The 19,824-nt window shown below is 36.8% G+C and overlaps 1 protein-coding gene and 1 long non-coding RNA gene across 2 annotated transcripts; one reads left to right on the forward strand and one right to left on the reverse strand.

Moving 5' to 3' along the window:
- Positions 1-767: 767 nt before the first annotated feature.
- Positions 768-11,549, forward strand: LOC113572966 (uncharacterized). The gene is made up of 4 exons (XR_014116881.1): positions 768-902; positions 1,091-1,203; positions 1,812-1,975; positions 9,596-11,549. It is a non-coding gene; the product is annotated as an uncharacterized LOC113572966 (long non-coding RNA).
- On the reverse strand, positions 2,436-18,457 carry LOC113572963 (myosin-7-like). Its single transcript, XM_081696152.1, has 39 exons — positions 18,346-18,457; positions 18,117-18,160; positions 17,412-17,620; positions 16,841-16,984; positions 16,599-16,755; positions 16,392-16,419; positions 16,057-16,159; positions 15,793-15,885; positions 15,310-15,373; positions 15,106-15,204; positions 14,121-14,224; positions 13,796-13,934; positions 13,308-13,426; positions 13,068-13,217; positions 12,797-12,967; positions 12,404-12,713; positions 12,200-12,282; positions 11,682-11,887; positions 9,253-9,376; positions 9,038-9,174; positions 8,687-8,942; positions 8,358-8,600; positions 8,046-8,222; positions 7,810-7,955; positions 7,631-7,721; positions 7,156-7,545; positions 6,772-6,898; positions 6,581-6,699; positions 6,304-6,500; positions 5,995-6,178; positions 5,131-5,296; positions 4,910-5,034; positions 4,461-4,769; positions 4,162-4,365; positions 3,782-4,078; positions 3,591-3,695; positions 3,407-3,502; positions 3,176-3,310; positions 2,436-2,598 (listed from the first exon to the last, which is right to left on the reverse strand). The coding sequence occupies exons 3-39, from the start codon at positions 17,610-17,612 to the stop codon at positions 2,578-2,580; spliced, it is 5,820 nt and encodes a 1,939-aa protein (XP_081552278.1). The 5' UTR covers positions 17,613-17,620; positions 18,117-18,160; positions 18,346-18,457; the 3' UTR covers positions 2,436-2,577.
- Positions 18,458-19,824: the final 1,367 nt, after the last annotated feature.

Raw genomic sequence — 19,824 nt, forward strand, 5'->3', positions numbered from 1 at the left:
ACGACTAGAACAGATGCTTCACTTCTAACGGTGTCCAAAGACATAAATAACAGGACCTTGTCATAGATGTTGGCACCCTTCTGCTCTTTATAACATATAGGCTATTTATTTTTCATGGCTGTTTGAGGAAAAACAATACACATCCAATTCAGTTTGTATTATTACCAAACGTCTTTAGTTAAATAGGTTCAAAGAGGAAAAGATAAAGTTTTTAAAAATAGGTCCCACTATTTTGTCTGTGTTTTTGTCTTTTCAAGAGAGTAAAGACAGTTAATATTCTAGATTCTCCATAATGATCATAATATGTCTCTCATCCTACATTTGATGAGAAAACATACATGCTGGAAGCCCTTTGTTTTTCAATTTGAGGTTAAAATGTAACATAAATACTAGTTATATATTTTTCTTTCCCAATCATTTACGTATAATTCTTTATTCTTAGACTTTTTGTGCAAACTGTTCGGGCCCTAAATTGTTTTCCAATTTGAGCTTAAAATTTAACATAAGTACTAGTTATATATTTTTCTTTCCCAATCACTTGCATACAATTATTTATCCGTAGACTTTTTGTGCAAACTGTTAGGGCCCCTCAGCCTTCAATTGAGCTCCTAATATAGCTTAAGTGCACTGTGATCTGGTTTAAGGTTGCAGCATTGCTGAATGCTTTGGAAACCATTGAACCAACCCCATGCCCTCTAATTCTCAGCTGCTCAATATAGACTCCTCCTCTAATCGCCACTACCCTTTTTGACTTATCATCACCTTGAACAGTACTAAGACAACTTATCTTACAGCAGGCTTCAGAATCTCCAGCAGGTACTTGTTTTCCCTAATAGAGATTTTCCTTCTTTTTATTTTAGGTGCCCTTTGCAGTTGAGAGAAGGAGGAACCATTTTACTCAGGTGAGACAACTGTCAAAAACACATTAATAAGTACAATATTTGTCGGATATTGAGAAGCATTTATTTCTGAATTAATTTTAAGTTGATCTCTTTTTTTTAACATATATATCATTATTTCAGTATGTATAGAAATCTAACAAGGAATGTTATTTTAACTAAGATTAAGCTGTTGGGACAATCATGTACAGGGACCTTGTTGGGCATTGACATCCATCAAAAGGGACCATGCCTTTTATGGCACCCACCCACCCAGCCAACAGCAGAGCACACACAAAACATCTTCAGCTCTTTATTTGGGAAGGTAGGTGCTCTTTTCCATTTCTCAATAAGGCACATTGGGGTGAATTTTGGTAATGTGAGTCACTTTTATTAAATTTAACTTCTTAAACTTATTGATACATTAATGTATTATTTTAGCCTATTTTATACTTTAACATCTTATGTCTGCCAAAAAGTGCTGATACACTTTCCTGTAGCAGGCCATGACTGTTGTTTGTTATTATTCACTGTTGCTTTAGGACATATATGCTTTAGAACAAAATTTGCTTAGATAATTCATAGGTACATGAGTTTGCAGTATTTTAAGAATTTCCATCCTAAATAGTTTATTAAACATTAGTGTTGTACAAAGCAGCAAAGAGTAGCAGATATTTTTAGTCCTTTGCCAAGATAAAACATAACTAACAAAGCAGCACAGAGCTGTACCAAATAAGATTTTCAGAGCCTTCTATGTATTTGGCGCTCATTCAGAGGAAATTGTAATTTAAATGTTACAGAGGTAGGCAAACCTCTTGATGGAGGACTTTTCCTAAAAGTCTGCTGATTAGATCTTATGTTTCTTTTATCTCCTTTGAGAACTGATTTATCATGTTGCCTGAAAATGCATGGACAACCACCTGTCATTCTCAGCTCAAGCACTGGTCAAACTCCACATGATTTCTCATGCCCTTTGTGCCTCAAATAAAGCTCAACTTAAATAACTACTGATCAAAAGTCAAGGAAGATATTCCTCAAGACTACTCTTTGTGCTGGCAGTCATGTGCAGAATGAACCTTGACTGCTTGTCCATATAGGTGAGTCCCTTGCTGTCTTCAAATGCAGATTGAAGGCCCATATATATGTGTGTGTGTGTGTGTGTGTGCCCTGTCTGACTTGATTCTAATTATCAATATAGTCAGATTTCATTTTCAAATTAAAACAGGCAGTTTGTTATGAATTTGAAAGAACCAAATTATTTGGTGGCTTTGGAATAACAAAATGTCATTCTTCCATTAAAGGGAGGGGGAGCATACATAATATCAATGTTAGTTTCTTGAATCTCTTAATTTTGTGTCACATGGTTCTCTCATTTTCTGTATCAATAATTATAGATAACATTTTGATAATATCTATATGTAATATTTAAATTAGCTACTGAAGTAAATGTACCATTCCACATATTTTGTTTACTTAAGTATTTCAGTATTTAAGGTGCTAAGTCTAATATGAATGTTTGCTATTCATCTGTAATTAATTGATAAATGTACAGTCATATCTGAATCACATTTTATTGCTGTTAAATGAAACAAATGCGGCAGCACTGCATTATTAAACAGAAAGAACAGCACAGACAAAAGAAGCATTTTTATGCTATGTAAATACAGTTATTGGGGCCAAACCACAAACAGAGACTTTTTCATTCTTCATCATGTCCCTTCTGTGAGAGAAAAAGATAAAGAAAAGGACAATTCGTTGCAAGGTGTATGAAGTATGACCAATTCCAATTTTCCTCTTTATCCCAAATATAATTGATTAGCCAAGGCATGTTAATTCTCCAAATTTTGCTCCTATAGCTTTGCCATGGAGCTAAGGGACTAATAATGAAGTAATGCTTTTACAATATTCTTAGCCATTAGCATTTTACCAACTGCATGGAAAAATCCTCAAACATTTGCCTCAAACTGTGTCAAGCAATTATCAAATAAACTTAGTTATGTTATTTCTAACATAGTTTAACATACTGTCTTTAAAAATGTACAAAAGTACAATGCCATGTTGATTCATTCTCACATGTACATAAATATGCTGTTTCTGACACTGCATTTTTTTCTGGCACTGAATTTTTGTTTCTAAAAATAACCAAAAAATCAGCATGTAGCTAAAAACCATAGAATCGTGAAGCTGAAAGTTGTGTCCATACTTTTGGGCATGGGAAGCATGGGGGAAATCATGGAATTTAGTATTTTGCTGAAATATTCTTTAGCATGGAAAGTTGTGCTAATGAAAGAACTCACCTTGGAGCCAGTGTCACGACTCTTGGCCCTCAGTTTGTTGACCTGAGACTCAGCAATATCAGCCCTCTCCTCTGCCTCATCCAGCTCATGCTGCAGCTTGCGGAACTTGCCCAGATGCACATTTGCTTGCTCCTCCTGATAAACGTGAACATACAAAATATAAAAATATAACTATGGAACTTGACATGGACCCTAAAATGCATTCAAGAGTTGTGTTAGTGATGCACTTACAGCCTCCTCTGCAGCTCTCTTGTAAGACTTGACTTTCAGCTGTAGTTTGTCAACCAAGTCTTGGAGACGGGCCAGATTCTTACGGTCTTCCTCAGTCTGTAAATATTATAGGATAACCCTGTTCTCATTTCTGACAATGCACACATTTTCCATATGATAATGGGGTGTTGAAAACAGAAGAAACCTGGTAGGTGAGCTCCTTGATGCGTCTCTCATATTTGCGAATTCCCTTCAGTGATTCACTGGACTTTTTCTGTTCTATCTCTACTTCGTTTTCCAACTCCCTCACCTACAAAGTAATATATGAATTACTGTTGTAAAAATTAAGGCAATGAATAGTTCTACATTATTTATAAAGAAAATTCATAAACTCACCCTGGCCTCTAGTTTTTGGAGTTGTTTCTTGCCACCCTTCATGGCAATTTGCTCAGCTTCATCCAAACGGTGCTGCAGGTCCTTTATAGTCTGCTCCATGTTCTTCTTCATGCGTTCCAGGTGAGCACTAGTGTCCTGCTCCTTCTTCAGCTCCTCTGCCATCATGGCAGCATCAGTGATGGCTTTTTTAGCCTTTTCTTCAGCATTCCTGCACTCTTGTACAGCCTCCTCTACCTCAGTCTGAAGCTGGGCAGTGTCTCCCTCTAGCTTCTTCTTCTGGTTTAGTAGGCTGGTGTTCTACATACAGTTAAGAGGTTGTTATTCTATATGAAAAATTCTACATCCTTTCAATTTGATAACAGAAGAAATGTATATACTACCTGAGAGTGCAATAGCTGAACCCTCTCAGTCACATCCAGCAGTTCTTGTTCAGCCAGTTTCCGGCCTCTCTCAGTCTGCTCCACCAGGGACCTCAGCTCATCCAGTTCAGCCTGCACCAAATTGTTGCGTCTCTCCACAATGGCAATGTTCTCTTTGAGATCATCATTAGCTCGGAGAGCATCATCTAGATGTAGTTGAGTGTCCTTCAAAGTAAAAGTCCACAATAAATCAGAAAATCATGTGTTTTTTTAATAACAATTCATCACTACTTCCAATATATCACATTTTATGGGCATACTTTCATATGTCCATGAAGGCTCTTGAGTTGTTTCTGGGCCTCTGCAGCCTGCCTGTTAGCCTGGCTGAGTTGGATTTCCATCTCATTTAGGTCTCCCTCCATCTTTTTCTTCAGTCTGAGGGCTTCATTTCTGCTGCGAGTCTCAGACTCTAGAGAGCTTTGCAGGGTATCCACCACTCTTTGTTGGGTCCTCTTAGCCTGTTCCATCTCCTCATCTTTCTCAGTCATCTTACGTTCTATATCAGCTTTCACTTGATTGAATTCCAGCTGAGCCCTTAAGATCTTTCCTTCTTCATGCTCAAGGGAAGCCTGAAGTCACAGTTTAGTCATTCAAATCAAGAGTTTTTCTTTCAAAGTATTATAATTGTAATCTTATTCTCTAAATGTGTTTATTTCTGTACTTGAAGTATCAATATGCTTATGATAGAGAATTACTATAATTTGAGTACCTCAGCTTCTTCCAAAGCAGACTGAATTTCAGCCTTTTCCTGTTCTAGCTGTTTACGCATTTTCTCCAGTTCATGAATGCTCTTTCCACTCTCACTAATATGCTCAGTGAGGTCAGAGATTTCCTCTGTTTGACAAACAAGGTTTTCAGAATGCAAATCAGAATGTGTTGTTTGTACAAGAATTAATGTTCTCATACATTCCATGTACCAAACATGGCTACCTTGCAGGTTCTTGTTCTCCCTTTTCATGGTCTCCAGGTGATCCAAAGATTCCTCGTAGGAGTTCTTCAGTTTGAACAGCTCAGTGCTTAGAGATCTGGCCTCCTTTTGGGAGCTCTCTAACTCACTCTGAGACTCTTCATATTTTTGTTTCCACTCAGCAAGCACCTGTTTATACCAAAAATGTGAACATATTTATGTTCTTTCTGTTGGTGAAAACTTGTAGTAAATTATATTAAAGTAGTCTATAGTCTCTGATATATTTCCATGCCAAGAACTATCTTTGACATCAAGTATTTTATGATATTTTTTAATCATTTCCAATGAATGGTAGTTTTGGAATTTGCATAAACTGTTCAGGTTATTTGTAGGTTTCATATGTGAAAATATAAAACAAAAGAAATATAAAATTTGTAGTCAATTTTTCATCAGCAGAGAAAGTCCTCTTTGTGCAATTCTAGATAAAAGTAACTGAGTAAATAAGTACCTAATTGTTTAAAATTACCTAATTGTCATTTAAAAATTTTAGTTAAAATGCAGATGGATCATGGGGTTTGATAAACTACTATTCATTGTGTATATTCTGTAAAACATTCTATGGTATTTAATACACTGAGATGTTATCAGGGAAATTAATTAAGCAACAAAGTAAAACTAGTAAGAATCTGTTTATACTAGAAATTAAAGCTTTGTCATAGTCCTTTGAGTTAAAAAGGCAGGTGGAAACCTCTAGTCAGTCATGCTGGATAAAAGCTTCATACAACTTCATTTTTACCTGACTTACCTTAAACCACCAGGTAGAGGCTACATTTTTGCTTGTTATTCAAAAAGAGAAAACTAGCAAGGCGTTACTAACACATTGTTACCTTGTCAAAGTTTCTTTGTTTCTTGTCCAGAGCAGCAGCTGCAGCATTGGATCTTTCCACATCAACCATGAGATCTTCAATCTCATTCTGGAGTCTGTGCTTGGTTTTTTCGAGGGAAGAGCATTTGGCATTGACAGCTTCCACAGCTTCCTCTGCATCTTGTAGTCGTTGAGCAAGTTTCTTCCTGCATGTAGAATATTTCAATTTGGACTTTCCTTTTTTATTAGCATTTTGAGATATTTATTTTCCCTTACGTAGGCCAAGTAATACATGTAAATGAAAAAATCCAATGCCTTTCTGATTTCTTACTTTGCATCCTCCAGCTCTTCTGTCCTCTGGATGGCATCTGTTTCATACTTGGTCCTCCACTGAGCCACCTCAGAATTTGCTTTGGACAGACTGCGCTGCAGCTCAGCCTTGGCCTCCTGCTCCTCCTCAAACTGCTCTCTTAGCAGGTCAGCATCATGGCGAGCAGACTGCACTGCATGGGCTAAGGCATTTTTAGCCTGGAACAAGAAAATGGTTGATTATAAAATTTGCAGGGCTTGACCAAATATAGTTTAGAAAACACCAGTAGAGTAAATACTTTTACTTCCTCTTCAAGTTGTCTCTTGAGATCCTCAATTTGTTGCGTATAGGACTGCTTTCCTCTGGTCAGCTGAGATACTAAGGAATCCTTTTCTTCCAACTGTCTTGCAAGTTCACCTATTACAAGATATTACAATAGGAAATATTTTTACACACAGCATATATCACACCCCTTAACCAAGTACCTACCATTTTCTGTTTGCAGTTTAGCTTTTTGCAAGCTGAAGTCATTGATGCTACGTTGTCCTTCCTCAAATTTAGTCCTATATTCAGTCATCTGGTCCTCCAGAGTTCTGCACATTTTTTCCAGGTTTGTCTGGATCATGGAATAGACATCAGCAATTTTATACTTAAGATACACATATTACCAGCCAATAGGTTTGAAAGCACCTAACTGAATATATGGTTTTAATAGTCTTCAAGGAATTTTAATCTCATGATTTATGCTTAATTTTTTAAAGATACATAAATGTAGCTGCCTCATGAGGTTGGTTAAGAAAGCACCAAGAGCATGCAAAGCTGTTACCAAAGTAACAAAGCTAATCATTGAGGTCCGAGAGGCAAAATCCTTACCTTGGATTTGACAATCTGTTCCATATTGGAGACCACATCATCAAGCTCCAGTCTCAGTTCACTCTTCTCTTTCTCAAGCTTCTGCTTCACTCTCTGTAGGTTGTCTATCTGCTCTCCAAGGTCAGCCACACTGTCAGCATGTTTCTTCCTCAGAGTTGCAGCAGTGGCCTCATGCTGTAGAGTGGCCTCTTCAAGATCCCGGCGCAGTTTCTGGAATTCAGCATCTCTTTTCTTATTCATTTCAATCTGTGCAGCAGTGGCACCACCAGCCTCCTCCAATCTTTCACTGATCTCTTCCAGTTCTCTGGCCAAATCTGCCCTCTGTTTCTCAACCTTGGAACGTGCAGCCCTCTCAGCCTCCAGTTCTTCCTCAAGCTCCTCAATACGGGCCTATAATATTAGATACTACAATGAGTATTAAAGTCAAATTAAATAAGTCAGCAGTGTCTGTGAACCAAATAAGATGTTAGACTACCTGCAGTTCCTTTAGTTTCTTCTGCAGCTGGGTTGCTATTGCTTGCTCATCCTCAATCTTGCTGTTGAGGTGGCTCATCTCAAAATCCTTCCTGGTTTTATGATAAACATGCATTAGTTGGTGTTGAATTGCAAATTGTTGCATTATTGCGCCCCATTTTTATTTTATTAGAATCCTACTTTTTCAGTCTCTCCTCCAGCTGTTGCTTGTCATTTTCCAAGTCCATGATATTCTCTTGGCTTAATTTTAAATCCCCTTCAAGCTTCCTTTTAGCCCTCTCAAGGTCCATGCGGAGCTTTTTTTCCTGTTCCAGGGATCCCTCAAGCTGCTCAGAAAAATTTTAATTGTTTACAAGATAGTCAGTAAAAGAAATCTTTTAAAGTTTAAATGCAGACATAATTAAACAATCACTGACATCATCAACTTGCTGCTCCAGCTTAGCTTTGGCCTTGGTCAGAGTGTTGACTTTGTCCTCTTCACTCTGGAGGTCATCAAGTGTTTGCTGGTGAGCCTCCTGCAGAGCTTTTTTCTCTTTGGTCAGCTTAGCAATGATTTCATCCAGGGCTGCCATCTCCTCTGTTAAGTTTTTAACCTATCAGGAGGAACTTAACTTGTTATATTTTATCACAATACATTTGTAAGGTATTTTGCCTGCAAAGTAATTTGTTAAATGTTGCCACTTTTCATTTCAGTATTTTATTTCTAGCTAAGGCATAACAGATTTAACCTTATTCTCAGTTGCATGCTTCTCTTTCTCCACTTTGGCCAAAGTGAGTTCCAGATCATCAATGTCTTTCTTTAGCTCAGAGCATTCATCCTCCAGCTTTCTCTTTTTAGCACTCAATTCAGCATTCATCTCTTCTTCATCCTCCAGTCTTTCAGTCAGCTCTTTGCATTTTGCTTCAAGTTGGATCTTGTTCTTGATCAGACCTTCACATCGTTCTTCAGCATCACAGAGATTATCTTGCTCCTGTTTTAAAATAGAAAATAAATTTAAGTTTCTATGGTCTCTTTGAAAAGGTCCATGGTAATTAGATTTTTAATCCATTATCTCACAGTCTGGACTTGCAGCTGTAGGTCATTTTTCTCTTGGAGGAGTGTGACCATTTTCTCTTCTAGTTCCTTCTTGCGGGCTTCACATTTAGCATAAGCCTCTTTAAGCTTCAAGAATTCTTCCTTCAAATTGGCCATCTCCTTTTCAGCTTCAGCAGACCTTAGCAATGGCTTGATTTTGAAGTACAGCTTCATCCAGGGCCAGTTCTTGACACCCATGAAGGCACGGATGTTCCACTGAATCACAAGCAAGGCATCCCTAAAATGTGATTAAACAAATTAACCAAAGTAACCAAATTATCATCATCAACAACAAAAAAGATTAATGAAGTTTGCCCAATCTTTAATTCCTACCTGCGTGCAACAATTTTCTGGAATTCAATTCTTGAGAGAAAACCCCGAGACCAAGCCTGAAAACGAGTGATGATTAGAGCAAGACGGTCATCTCTCATCTCTTCAAGCAGACCCAGTAGACCAGCCTTAAAAAATACCTTGAAGGGGGAAAAAAAAATTATTTTTTCTCTCAGTAGACTGATGCAGTAAAATCAATGAGAACTGCAGCACTGCACCTTGGTATGGCCAAACTTGTACTGGTTATGGTCAATGTCCAAGGAAGCCAATAACTTCTCAGCTCCTTTCCTACTGTCGATGAACTGTCCTTCAGGAATAGCAGCAGGATTCAGAATACGATATCTGTAAATGCACAGTTCAAAATACAGAGTGTGGTTATGTGCATTCAATAATCATTATTGAATTTCTGCAGTTACCTGATTATTCAAGTATTCGTATTATACGAGCATACTCTGCATACTCTGATTTCTTAGATCAAATTAAGGTTATCGCAGCATTTTTAAAAATCTGTTACTTCTCAGTATTTGGACTTAGTGCATTTATCCACATACTTTCTTTCAGATGTTGTAAGGGTTGGCACCAGCCAAGGCCCCCTCCGGCCACCATGGGGAGGCTTCGAGTCAGGCACACTACCAATCAGGCTTGATGCCCAACAGCTGGGCTAGGTCTATATAAGCCCAGTGACCCAGTAACTCAGTGCTGGGTTTTTGCTAAAGTTTTGAGCCAAGCTCCTAGCCGGTAACTCTGGGTATTGAGGTCTGTGAGCCCTTGTATTGCACCTCTCTTCTGCTCTGTGAAGGTGTCTGTGTTTTTACATGTCCCCTCCCTTCTCCAGTTTTCCCTCTCAAGTCTGCCTCTCCCTTAGCCAATGAAGTTCCTCCCGGTTTTCTGGTTTTGTTTGGGAAGTTTTAGGGTTTGGTTTTCCCCAGTGCATCGGGGCTGCCATTCTTCCCATGGCATCCTTTGTTTTCCCTTGGTGGTGTTTAGTTTTCCCTCCCGTTTTGTCATCATCCTTTCCTTTAAAGTGCGATATATGTGCAGGTCATTTTATGGCCACCACAGTCTAGCGGGAGCTCATTCGGCTCCCCACCGTTGTTGTTTTTTTTTTTTACATCTCTTGTTTTACCTGTTCTAAGCTCTAACTGTTTTGCACACGGGCATACCATCATTAAAGCGTGGTAGCTCACCCAGTGTCGGTGTCATCACCTATCTGTCCTGGGTTTGAGCACCATTATAGATTTCTTAGATTGTACATGTGCAAAACATACCTGGACAGACAAAGCTGTACCAGAAACTACACGTGTAATTTTGAATAGTAGCCAAATCAAAAATAATCTGTTTTTTTTTATCATGTGCTACTTCTTCTGTGAGTTATTGGTGGACAGAAATCAGATTACTGCCAGTCTCACATACTGTAAACTCAGAGTTTGCGGATTACTTACAGGGACTGATTTGGCATTTCTGGGGCGCCAAGCAAAGTTATGTCTGGGGGCCCTAATCAAAGACATTTTTATTTTCATAGCAAATTATAATATTTACCCACCCTGTATAATCTTTACCTATCTTCTTACTGCAGTCAGAACTGAATCATCCTGGTTTCTTTTCCTTAAATTTTTTCTTTGAGTATTTCTGCGATATGAGTGTTTCATGGTTGTGTTCAAGAGATTTGATTAGCTAGCTAGCATGTTGTGGCATCTCTTTGGTATCAAACAATGAAAGTAAGAAGGCTTTTAGTTTAGTTTTTTAATTTTTTTCAGCCAACCGCTTGTGGCCAGAAGTGGGACCCTGATTGCTGGAGCCCCACACATTTGTTGATTTTTGAAGTGCATATAAATGTTTTAATTTGATTAATGCTAATTGGTTAATTGGACAGTGTTAATTGGATTCTTACTATTTTTGGATTACTGAGTGAATGTAAACACACTCATTGTTAGAATAATTCTTTTTGTACTAAAACATTTGGCCACAGTTATATGTAATGTTTTATAATAATTGACCATAATAATTGACGTTTTATAATAAATGAATTGCTGTTAATATAAAAATTGGCAAGTTCAATGATGGTACTTCTTTACATGACCAAGACACACACTATGTACTACTATGCAAAAGTCTTGGACCACCAGCACCTTTCAGGATTTGTAGAAATAGCTACATTTTAAAAATGTAATTAAAAAAAAAAAACATTTTCATAAATGGGCTATAACACATTTAAAGGGCAATTTCTTGATAAAATGCTTACTTTCTGGTCCATCATCATGTTAGTGATTGTAGCAACTAGGTGAGACATAAACAAACTTTTTTGTCGCCGTTCAGTACGGTGTGAAAATATCAAGGTACCAACTTGAGATATGATTCCATCAAGCATTTTATGCATATCACGCTCAATATCTGCTAAGTTATAAAACTTTTTTTTTTTTTTTATGAAATGACATTATGTAAAGCAGTTTTATTGTAAAAAGTCAGTTTGTTAAAAACTTCCAGGAAAATGTCCAATAAAGATTTTCTTAATGAATTTTCATTTCATCACTTGCAAAATGCATAGAAAGTCAATGGATGTATGGCTAATTCCTTCAATATTGAAATTCATTCATCATTGAGTGAAACATCTATGAAACCGATGTTTCATGTATTGCAACCACATTACCTCTGTTTGAAGTCTCCATAGAGGATCCTGTTGGGGAAGCCCTTTCTGCAGATTCTGATGCCCTCCAACACACCATTACAGCGGAGCTGATGCATGACCAGAGGATTTTCCATGGCCCCAGGAGTCTTGGTCTCATTGGGGATAATGCAGCGCACAAAGTGGGGATGAGTTGATCTCAGGTTGGTCATCAGCTTATTCAAGTTTTCCTAAAGGTGGGACATGTAGAGCATACTTTACATCGCCTATAGCTATATCTATTTTACCAAACCTCCATTCATATGTAATCCTCAAAAAAAGTTCCATGTACCTGAAATGCCATGAAGAATATCTTGGCAAAATTGTATACAGTGATTTAAGAACTGCTCAGGATATATTTATATTCTAAGGATATGAATAGGATATGTAGGATAGGATAAAAAGCACTGGCGTTAGCAGTGCAATCATAGCCTTTATCTACATGGTCACTGTATGTCAAACTACATACATATAGTTTTAAATGTGTGAATCCTTAATCCTACCCTGTGAAGGGCAGACACAGTCTGGAAAGAAGAACCCTTTTTCTTCTTTTCCTTAATTTTTCCACCTGAACTTGTCTCTGCCACTGCCATTAAGAAAAAAATGTGATTATTAAATCTATGAGATTTGAGAGAGTAAAAGCATAAACTTAGCTAATTGTTTCTAAGATGCTATATGACATTTCTAATTCAGTTAGGCTTATGTACCTGAGTCAGCACCAGCATAATTTGCAAACAGGTAAGATAATAGTTTCATGGTAGACTTCTGGTACAGCCCCACTACAGTCTCATTGAGGGGATCCTTGTTCTTCATCAGCCAGTTATTGGTGTTGTAGTCAACAGTACCAGCATAGTGAATCAGGGCAAAGTGAGCCTCTGCTTTACCCTTTACAATCCTGGGTTTTTGAAAATTAGCAGATTTTCCCAAATGATTATCATAAAGCTTAGCTTTGAATGTAATATCAGTGGCCTTCGGGAACATGCATTCCTCCTCAAGAATAGACATTATACCCATGGGCTGTAGAGAAAAATATGTAGAGTCATGTAATTGGAGAAATCGACATGAATCTAACAATACAGTTTAAGAAAAAGGCTACCAACCTTCTCAATGAGATCAATACAAGCCTGTAAATCCATGCCAAAGTCAATGAATGTCCACTCAATACCCTCCTTCTTGTATTCCTCTTGCTCCAAAACAAACATGTGGTGGTTGAAGAACTGCTGCAACTTCTCATTAGTGAAGTTGATGCACATCTGCTCAAATGTGTTAAACTTTTCGGAGAAATACAATAATTAATTATACTACACAAAATCTCACTCCAAATAGTATTTAGAATTATAAGAACAAGTTATTATCATAGGGAAAACGTACATCAAAAATCTCAAAGCCAGCAATGTCGAGTACACCAATGAAGTACTGGCGAGGCTGCTTGGTGTCCAGAGATTGATTTATTCTCATAACCATCCAAAGGAACATCTTCTCATACACTGACTTAGACAGTGCACCAACAGCGTAATATACCTGGGGTTGTGATTATACATTAATTTATCATAGAAAAGTGTTTTCATTTTTGTTCTCTAAAATGATTATTTAATATCATGCACTACTGACCTGTTGGACATTCTGGCCTCTGGTGACCCACTCATTTCCTACTTTGACTCTGGGGTGACACAGAGACTTGATGAGATCAGCAGAGTTCAGGCCCATCAAATATGCTGATTTGTCAGCATCTGAAATAAATATTTCCTGTTATTCAAGCATCACATAAAGTTCCAGTATCATCCAATGTTCCCAAATTCATTGTAGCACAGTCAGGCCATAGCAAATGGTGGAAATTTAGTTTGAGACACTGTCACCTGTGCTGTCTAAATATTGGTACACTTCAAACGCACTCACTAGGATGAAAGCTAGGCTCCTCCTAAGTAACAAGTGCTAAGGTGATATTTAGTGTGTCCAAATGGGTCCACATGTTTCCACACAATGCTTAAAATTATTAAAGTGAAAAGAGTAAATGGTAAAACACACATTCCTGGGAAACTTCAATGAGGATTTATACATTCTGATTTTCAATTATGGTTGCATTTTGAGTTTGAACTGACCTTCAGTGCCATCAGCCTCAGCCTGCTCCTCTCTCTGCTTCAGCTTGAACTTCATGTTGCCATAGTGCATGATGGCACCAGTCAGCTTATAGATGCTGTTCTTCTCCTCCTGGGTGAAGCCCAGCACATCAAAGGCTTCCTAGAACCAAAATGTCTCTTAAATCCATGTAAGCTCTTTGCACGTCAAGAATGCTAGACGATGTACAATGTACTTGACCTTAGTAACTTGCAGTTAAATACCTCACAAAAAGTAACTTACAATTATAGGTTGCATTTTAAACCTTTTTGTATACATGAAAATGTGAGAGCTCTTTTTTTTACACACATCAGTAGCCATCAGCTCTTCTGCATCATTAATAGATGGCACTTGTGTCTCTCCTTGGGAGATGTAGGCGTAGTCATAAGGGTTAGCAGTAATAAGCAGCATTTCTGTGAAACAGAAAAGAGATGTATGGTATACCTATACTTCCTTTTAAAAAGGAAAAAAAATTAAATGGTTAATGAAATTAATATCAACCTTCTGAATTCTTATGACAAATTGATTGTATCCTTTACTTAAATTGAGATGAATTGGATCAAAAACATTTTAAAAAGTCCAAAATATTTGGTCAGCCTTGCATTGGTGACTATTCAAATCTATTTGGCTTCTAATATTACAGAAATATTTTATTGAACACACATTCATCTGCCTTATTCGCCAAACTGAGTCCAAATGTTTTCATTAAATCAGCTTTCCTTAATTATGTTTATTTCACTCTGCAAAAAGTTTATATCCGGGTATTTTAGATATTCAATCAAATCTGGTTTTATGTCCTGTTAACCAGAATTTTTTTATACTCCTCCTCCTTTTGCAAACACAAAAATAAATAGTGAGCCTTTGGGCATTTCAGGTACATGGTTGCCATCATCCAATCAGATTTCATTTTTGCATTTTCGAAGCTTTGCATTATGACAAAGGAAGATGAATGGTGTCAAAATACACAACTTTAGGATAGGCATGTTTGCTAATAGAAAACAATTCCTAATAAATAGGCATTTTGATTCATAACTATTGTGATCACATCAGGAAAAACTCAGCAAAGCTACAAACCAAACATAATACACTTGATCATGGCATCTTGTTGAAGCAGTTATGAATTATAGGTGGCATAATAAGTCACTGGAATTTAGACCATATAACTGTATATGCCATTTGCCTGGACATGACTGAAGGTGACTATATATTTGTTGTTGTAATTTTGTAAAAATAAATAATTAAGTAAATGAATAATCACAGGCAATGAAGACATTATTAGATATTTCTTGCTGACCTAGTAGCTCGGGTTTTTTCTGAGACAGTATCTGATAGAAGATGTGGTAGTCTCTCTCGGCCTTGAGCTGGAAAATAACACGGGACTTCTCCAGAAGATCTGTATTACCAGGAATAACATACATCTAGTAATTAATAGTGCTTTAGTCACATCATTCAGAATGAAAAGTATTCAGAATTTTTTTACTAAAAGATTTGTTCTTACAAGTCTCAATATCAGCAGAGGCAAGTTTGCCCGTAGAACCAAAGTGGATTCGAATGAACTTGCCCTATTTAACAAAATAAATACTGTCACATTCCTTTGACTGAAGCAAATGTCCTAATCACAAGATTCCCATAGGTCCTGGAATTTCTGGAATATCATGGAATTTTAAAAAGTCTAATCCAGATCAGAGGATTTCATTATTGTTGGGTCAAGTTATGGAACATCCAGTAATTTTTGTTTGTAGCATCTTTAAATTCTAGTTGCTGTTTATCAAAATGTATTATTTTCATACATTTATTGTATTGTGTGAATGGTTGTTATAGTTACTTGATTTTTCAGCATCCATTTAACAAAGGCAAAATGTTTTTCCATTCATTATAGGTCATGGAAATTCAGCTTCTTCATCAGTAAAAGTTATGGCATTGAGTGTGGCATTGAGTGTGAACCTCGTAGTCAGTCCTTACTGGAAATTCTGAGACTTACAAATCGTGATGAGTTGTCATTTCTGATGGTTTTGGCATTACCAAAAGCTTCCAGGGCAGGGTTACATTGGATGATTTGATCCTCCAGAGTTCCCTAAACAGAGATAAACATTTGTGTCAAAAATGCTGGAAGACTAAATTATACTCACAATCAAGAGACCGTTACAAGGGTGACTGATGAACAAAGTTCTGATAATGACATATATATATATTTAATGTGTGCATTTTATTGGTTCATATATCACATTCAGTTTGTTTATTTTACCCTTTTATCATTTGGATCCCTCTTAAAACCACCAGCAGCAATGCTGGCAAAATACTGAATGACTCGCTTGGTGTTCACGGTTTTTCCAGCACCAGATTCTCCACTGTGTAGAAATACAAATTTTTATTACATCCAACTTCTCATTCAAAAATATATGAGAATTAAAAATAGAGGCTAATTATTATAATAACAGGTTTATAAGAAACTGATATAAAACTGTTAAAATATCCAGTAAAATATCAGAAATAAAATTCCTAAAGGTTTCATGATCAGAAAATTGGAATTTATATTTGATAATTATATCACAAACCTTCAGTTATAAGAGGCAGACTTACGTGATAAGAATAGACTGGTTTTCCCTGTCTAAAGGAAAGTAAGTTTTGAAACTGCCGTCAGAACAACTGATAGATTTTTGGTTGTGAACAATACTAGTACAAGGACAAATTATTTAGGAAAATAGAGTTATTAAATTGTGACACATCACAAAATTTGCTGTTCTCTTTGAACGCTGTACTGTCCTGTCATGAGTCGTTTGTGGATACCTGCAAGCATGTACTGATAGGCGTTATCAGAGATGGAGAAGATGTGAGGAGGAGCTTCACTCCTCTTCCTGCCCCTGTAGGCAAGTACAACTTCTTGGTTGTACACTGGCAGCCACTTGTATGGGTTGATGGTTACACAAAAGAGACCAGAGTAGGTCTGTATAGAGAGAATCTTAGAGTTACTATTTTCACCTCCATAAAAAATAAGTATATAAGTGGAGAAATACACATGTCTAACTCACGTATATCATCCAGGCAGCGTAACGCTCTTTGAGGTTAAACAGCACAGCAGGCTCATGAAGGAAGGTGAACATCGCCATGTCCTCAATTTTATCAAACTTTGGAGGGTTTTGAGGGTGAACATCAGCCTCCTTGACTGTCACGGTCTGCAGGTAATATTCCATTTTTTTTTTCAAATAGAGTATTTTACAGTTTTTATCAGTAGCTATCATGATAAATTATACACAATGGTATAATGTTGTTGTTGTTGTTGTTGTTGTTGTTGTTGTTGTTGTTGTTGTTATTTCTACTGCTACAGTTATTTCTACTGCTACTACAACAGTATCATTTCTAGACATCATTTCTAGACAAGACTTTTAAGCTACATTCTATAAACTTCCAAACATTATTTTATAAATTGAATTCACATTATAAGTTGATTTTTTTCCTATAGATATAGAATATAGATATCCTATAGATGTAGAAATAAGCATAAATTAACTTACAAATGTATTTTTTGTAGTAGTAGTACTATTTCTTAAGCATACTTACTTATTGTTTATTTAGCATTCTTTATTTAAAGTATTTACTTACTTTCCCATTGGCGGTCTCACACGTGACTTTGTCTCCATCACGACTGATAATCGATCCTTTCACATACTCCTCCACTGGGTCTGGAACAAAGCATTCCCTCTTCATGTCGAAAGGGCGGGTTTGTGCCTCCAGACGCTCTCTGTCTGACTTCCTCAGATAGGGGGCAGCTGCCCCAAACTCCTCCATCTGAGCATCTCCCATCTTTCAGTCTACAGATGATGTGTGAAGCTTTAGTTTATATGTATATGTAAAGTGCAAAAAAGCAATGATAGTGGTGGATTTCCCCTTAAATATTTCACTTTACAGCAAAAGCAAGTGTTTTCACTTTACTATAGCAAAAGCAAGTAGTTACAAAACTCAGTGGGTAATGATGGTATTGTTGGCATTCAGAACATGTTCTAAATAAAAAAAGAAATGCGAACAGCTGTGACTACTGTGACTTGCTAGGTTTTGAAAAGAGGATATAACCCTGTTTGTGAAAGAATAAATGAACATCACATTACTATGTGCACTGAGAAGCTGCAAAGGTGTGATACAGTTCCTCGGTACTAAAGCTACCATATTCTACCTCAATCATTCTACCTCAAGCATGTTCTCTCTGGATTGTTTTTTTGCCAAAGTGCATTCTATTCATATGCAAATATAACTGGCTTTGTAGCTAGGACAGGAAGACTCTTTGACAGTACTGAAACAGTTTGTACTTACCTCAGTTGTTCACCTTCTAGGCAAGATCTGAGAGTATTCTTGACCTTGAACCACAACATTCAAGGATAAAAAAACAGAAGACAACTTGTTAGGTTTGTCATTATCAAGTTCGTTGCTCTTTAAAAACTGTTTAGTACAACCTTTCACTTCAAAGAAATAAACTTATTGAATTTAACCATCAAATTTAGACATTTTGTCATTTGTAAGACAATGGACAAAGGCATTTTACCGCTGGATGACAGAAGTTCAGAGTCCTGTTAGTGGTCAGGCCATCCTTCCCTCTTTTATAAAGTAATCTTCCTCCAAATAAGGCATCTGGCATTGTTAGGCAGGACAGCTATTTTGTTTGATTGAAGTGCAGAAGGGTGAGGTATAGAGACTTTTCCACATGATAATGGTTCTGATGCATGTAGCCAGGAAGGGTAGTAAAAACATTTGCCAATAACCAACCCACAATGGAAAACAATTATAAGGGGTGACTCAGTACATTAAAAATAGGCACCTCACAAATACAAAGAGCAGTGTGGCATTTTACATGTGTGTATGATAACTATTGACTTGAAAATTAACCTTCCCACAATTATTTATTCCTTATTTTGCAGATAATGCCCCACTGATATTGTGCTTCAGTAAAGGCTATGACAGTCAAAAATGGCTATGGATAATGATGTTAACAAAATCTCTTCAAATTCAATTTATAATTTGTATTTTATTCATTCAAATTATAAATGACAATGTAGAAAACTTTAAATTTGTAACTAAAGAGGTATTTTGCCTATGAAGACATTAACTAAGCAATGTGTCAAATGAATTTCTAATTCAAATGTATTTGCATAGTGTTTTCTTTATGAAATTATTGAAGGCTTTCTTGTGAAGTGATGTTCATGTGCTACAGAGAAACCCTCTTCCTAATTTGGTAGGGTCTTTATTAATGTTTTGTTAGTTTTACTTAGCAGGCTAGATTATAGATTCCAAATAAGATGGCAAATAAGGCCTTTAAATTACATAAAATAAAGGGTAAATTCATGGAGTTCAATAACAGTATGAAAAACAAAATACAATTTATGCAAAATGTATTTTTATTGTTGATATGTTTTAAACAAAGGGGAAAGCAAAAATTGCAGCCAAATATGACAGATAATGCCATCTGTGCCTCTCACATGTGGCTTTAGGTGTGTCATAGTTTGATGCAGCTAGCAAACATAGATTCAAGTTCAGTGAGCAGCTGTTGATTTTTTTTTTCCTCACTGGCACTTAGTTGTGTCCTCTCCTTTGTCCTTGAGTATAAAGATAACTCTGTGAAATTCCTATTCAGTGACAGCATGTGACTGAGAAGCACAGGTTGTTCTGTGAACAGGAGAGTGGCCATGGTAAGTAACTGTGGACAGATCCAAGCACAGCCGATGTACAAGAAGGAGAAGTTACGGACTCCTCTGTGTTTTAGAAGTGTAATAAATCTAGTGCTCAGGATATCTGCAATTAATTACTGGCTATGTTTCTGTGGCATTTTACTGTAACAGTTACTTCATATGGAGACACACTACATGTGTGTTTTCCATCAGAAGTACTGATAAAGTATGTGGTATTTCCTGGTAGCGTTCTATCCCTCTTACCAAGAGGGGTATTTTATTACTATAGTAATAGTTACATATTTGGATGACAGTCTTTGTAACATATATTGAACATATTTTTAACATACATGTAATAT

The sequence above is a fragment of the Electrophorus electricus genome, chromosome 14, assembly GCF_041902795.1.
Source record: "Electrophorus electricus isolate QZ-2024a chromosome 14, ASM4190279v1, whole genome shotgun sequence".
Classification (NCBI taxonomy): domain Eukaryota; kingdom Metazoa; phylum Chordata; class Actinopteri; order Gymnotiformes; family Gymnotidae; genus Electrophorus; species Electrophorus electricus.

Bases quoted from the DNA above. Each gene is read 5' to 3' on its own strand.
- LOC113572963 (XM_081696152.1), bottom strand. From the start codon at position 17,612: ATGGGAGATGCTCAGATGGAGGAGTTTGGGGCAGCTGCCCCCTATCTG. The intron at 15,205-15,309 runs GTAAGAACAAAT...CTGGTAATACAG, and splicing joins CTCTGCTGATATTGAGACTT to ATCTTCTGGAGAAGTCCCGT. The intron at 4,079-4,161 runs GTAGTATATACA...AACTGTATGTAG, and splicing joins TTCAGCTATTGCACTCTCAG to AACACCAGCCTACTAAACCA.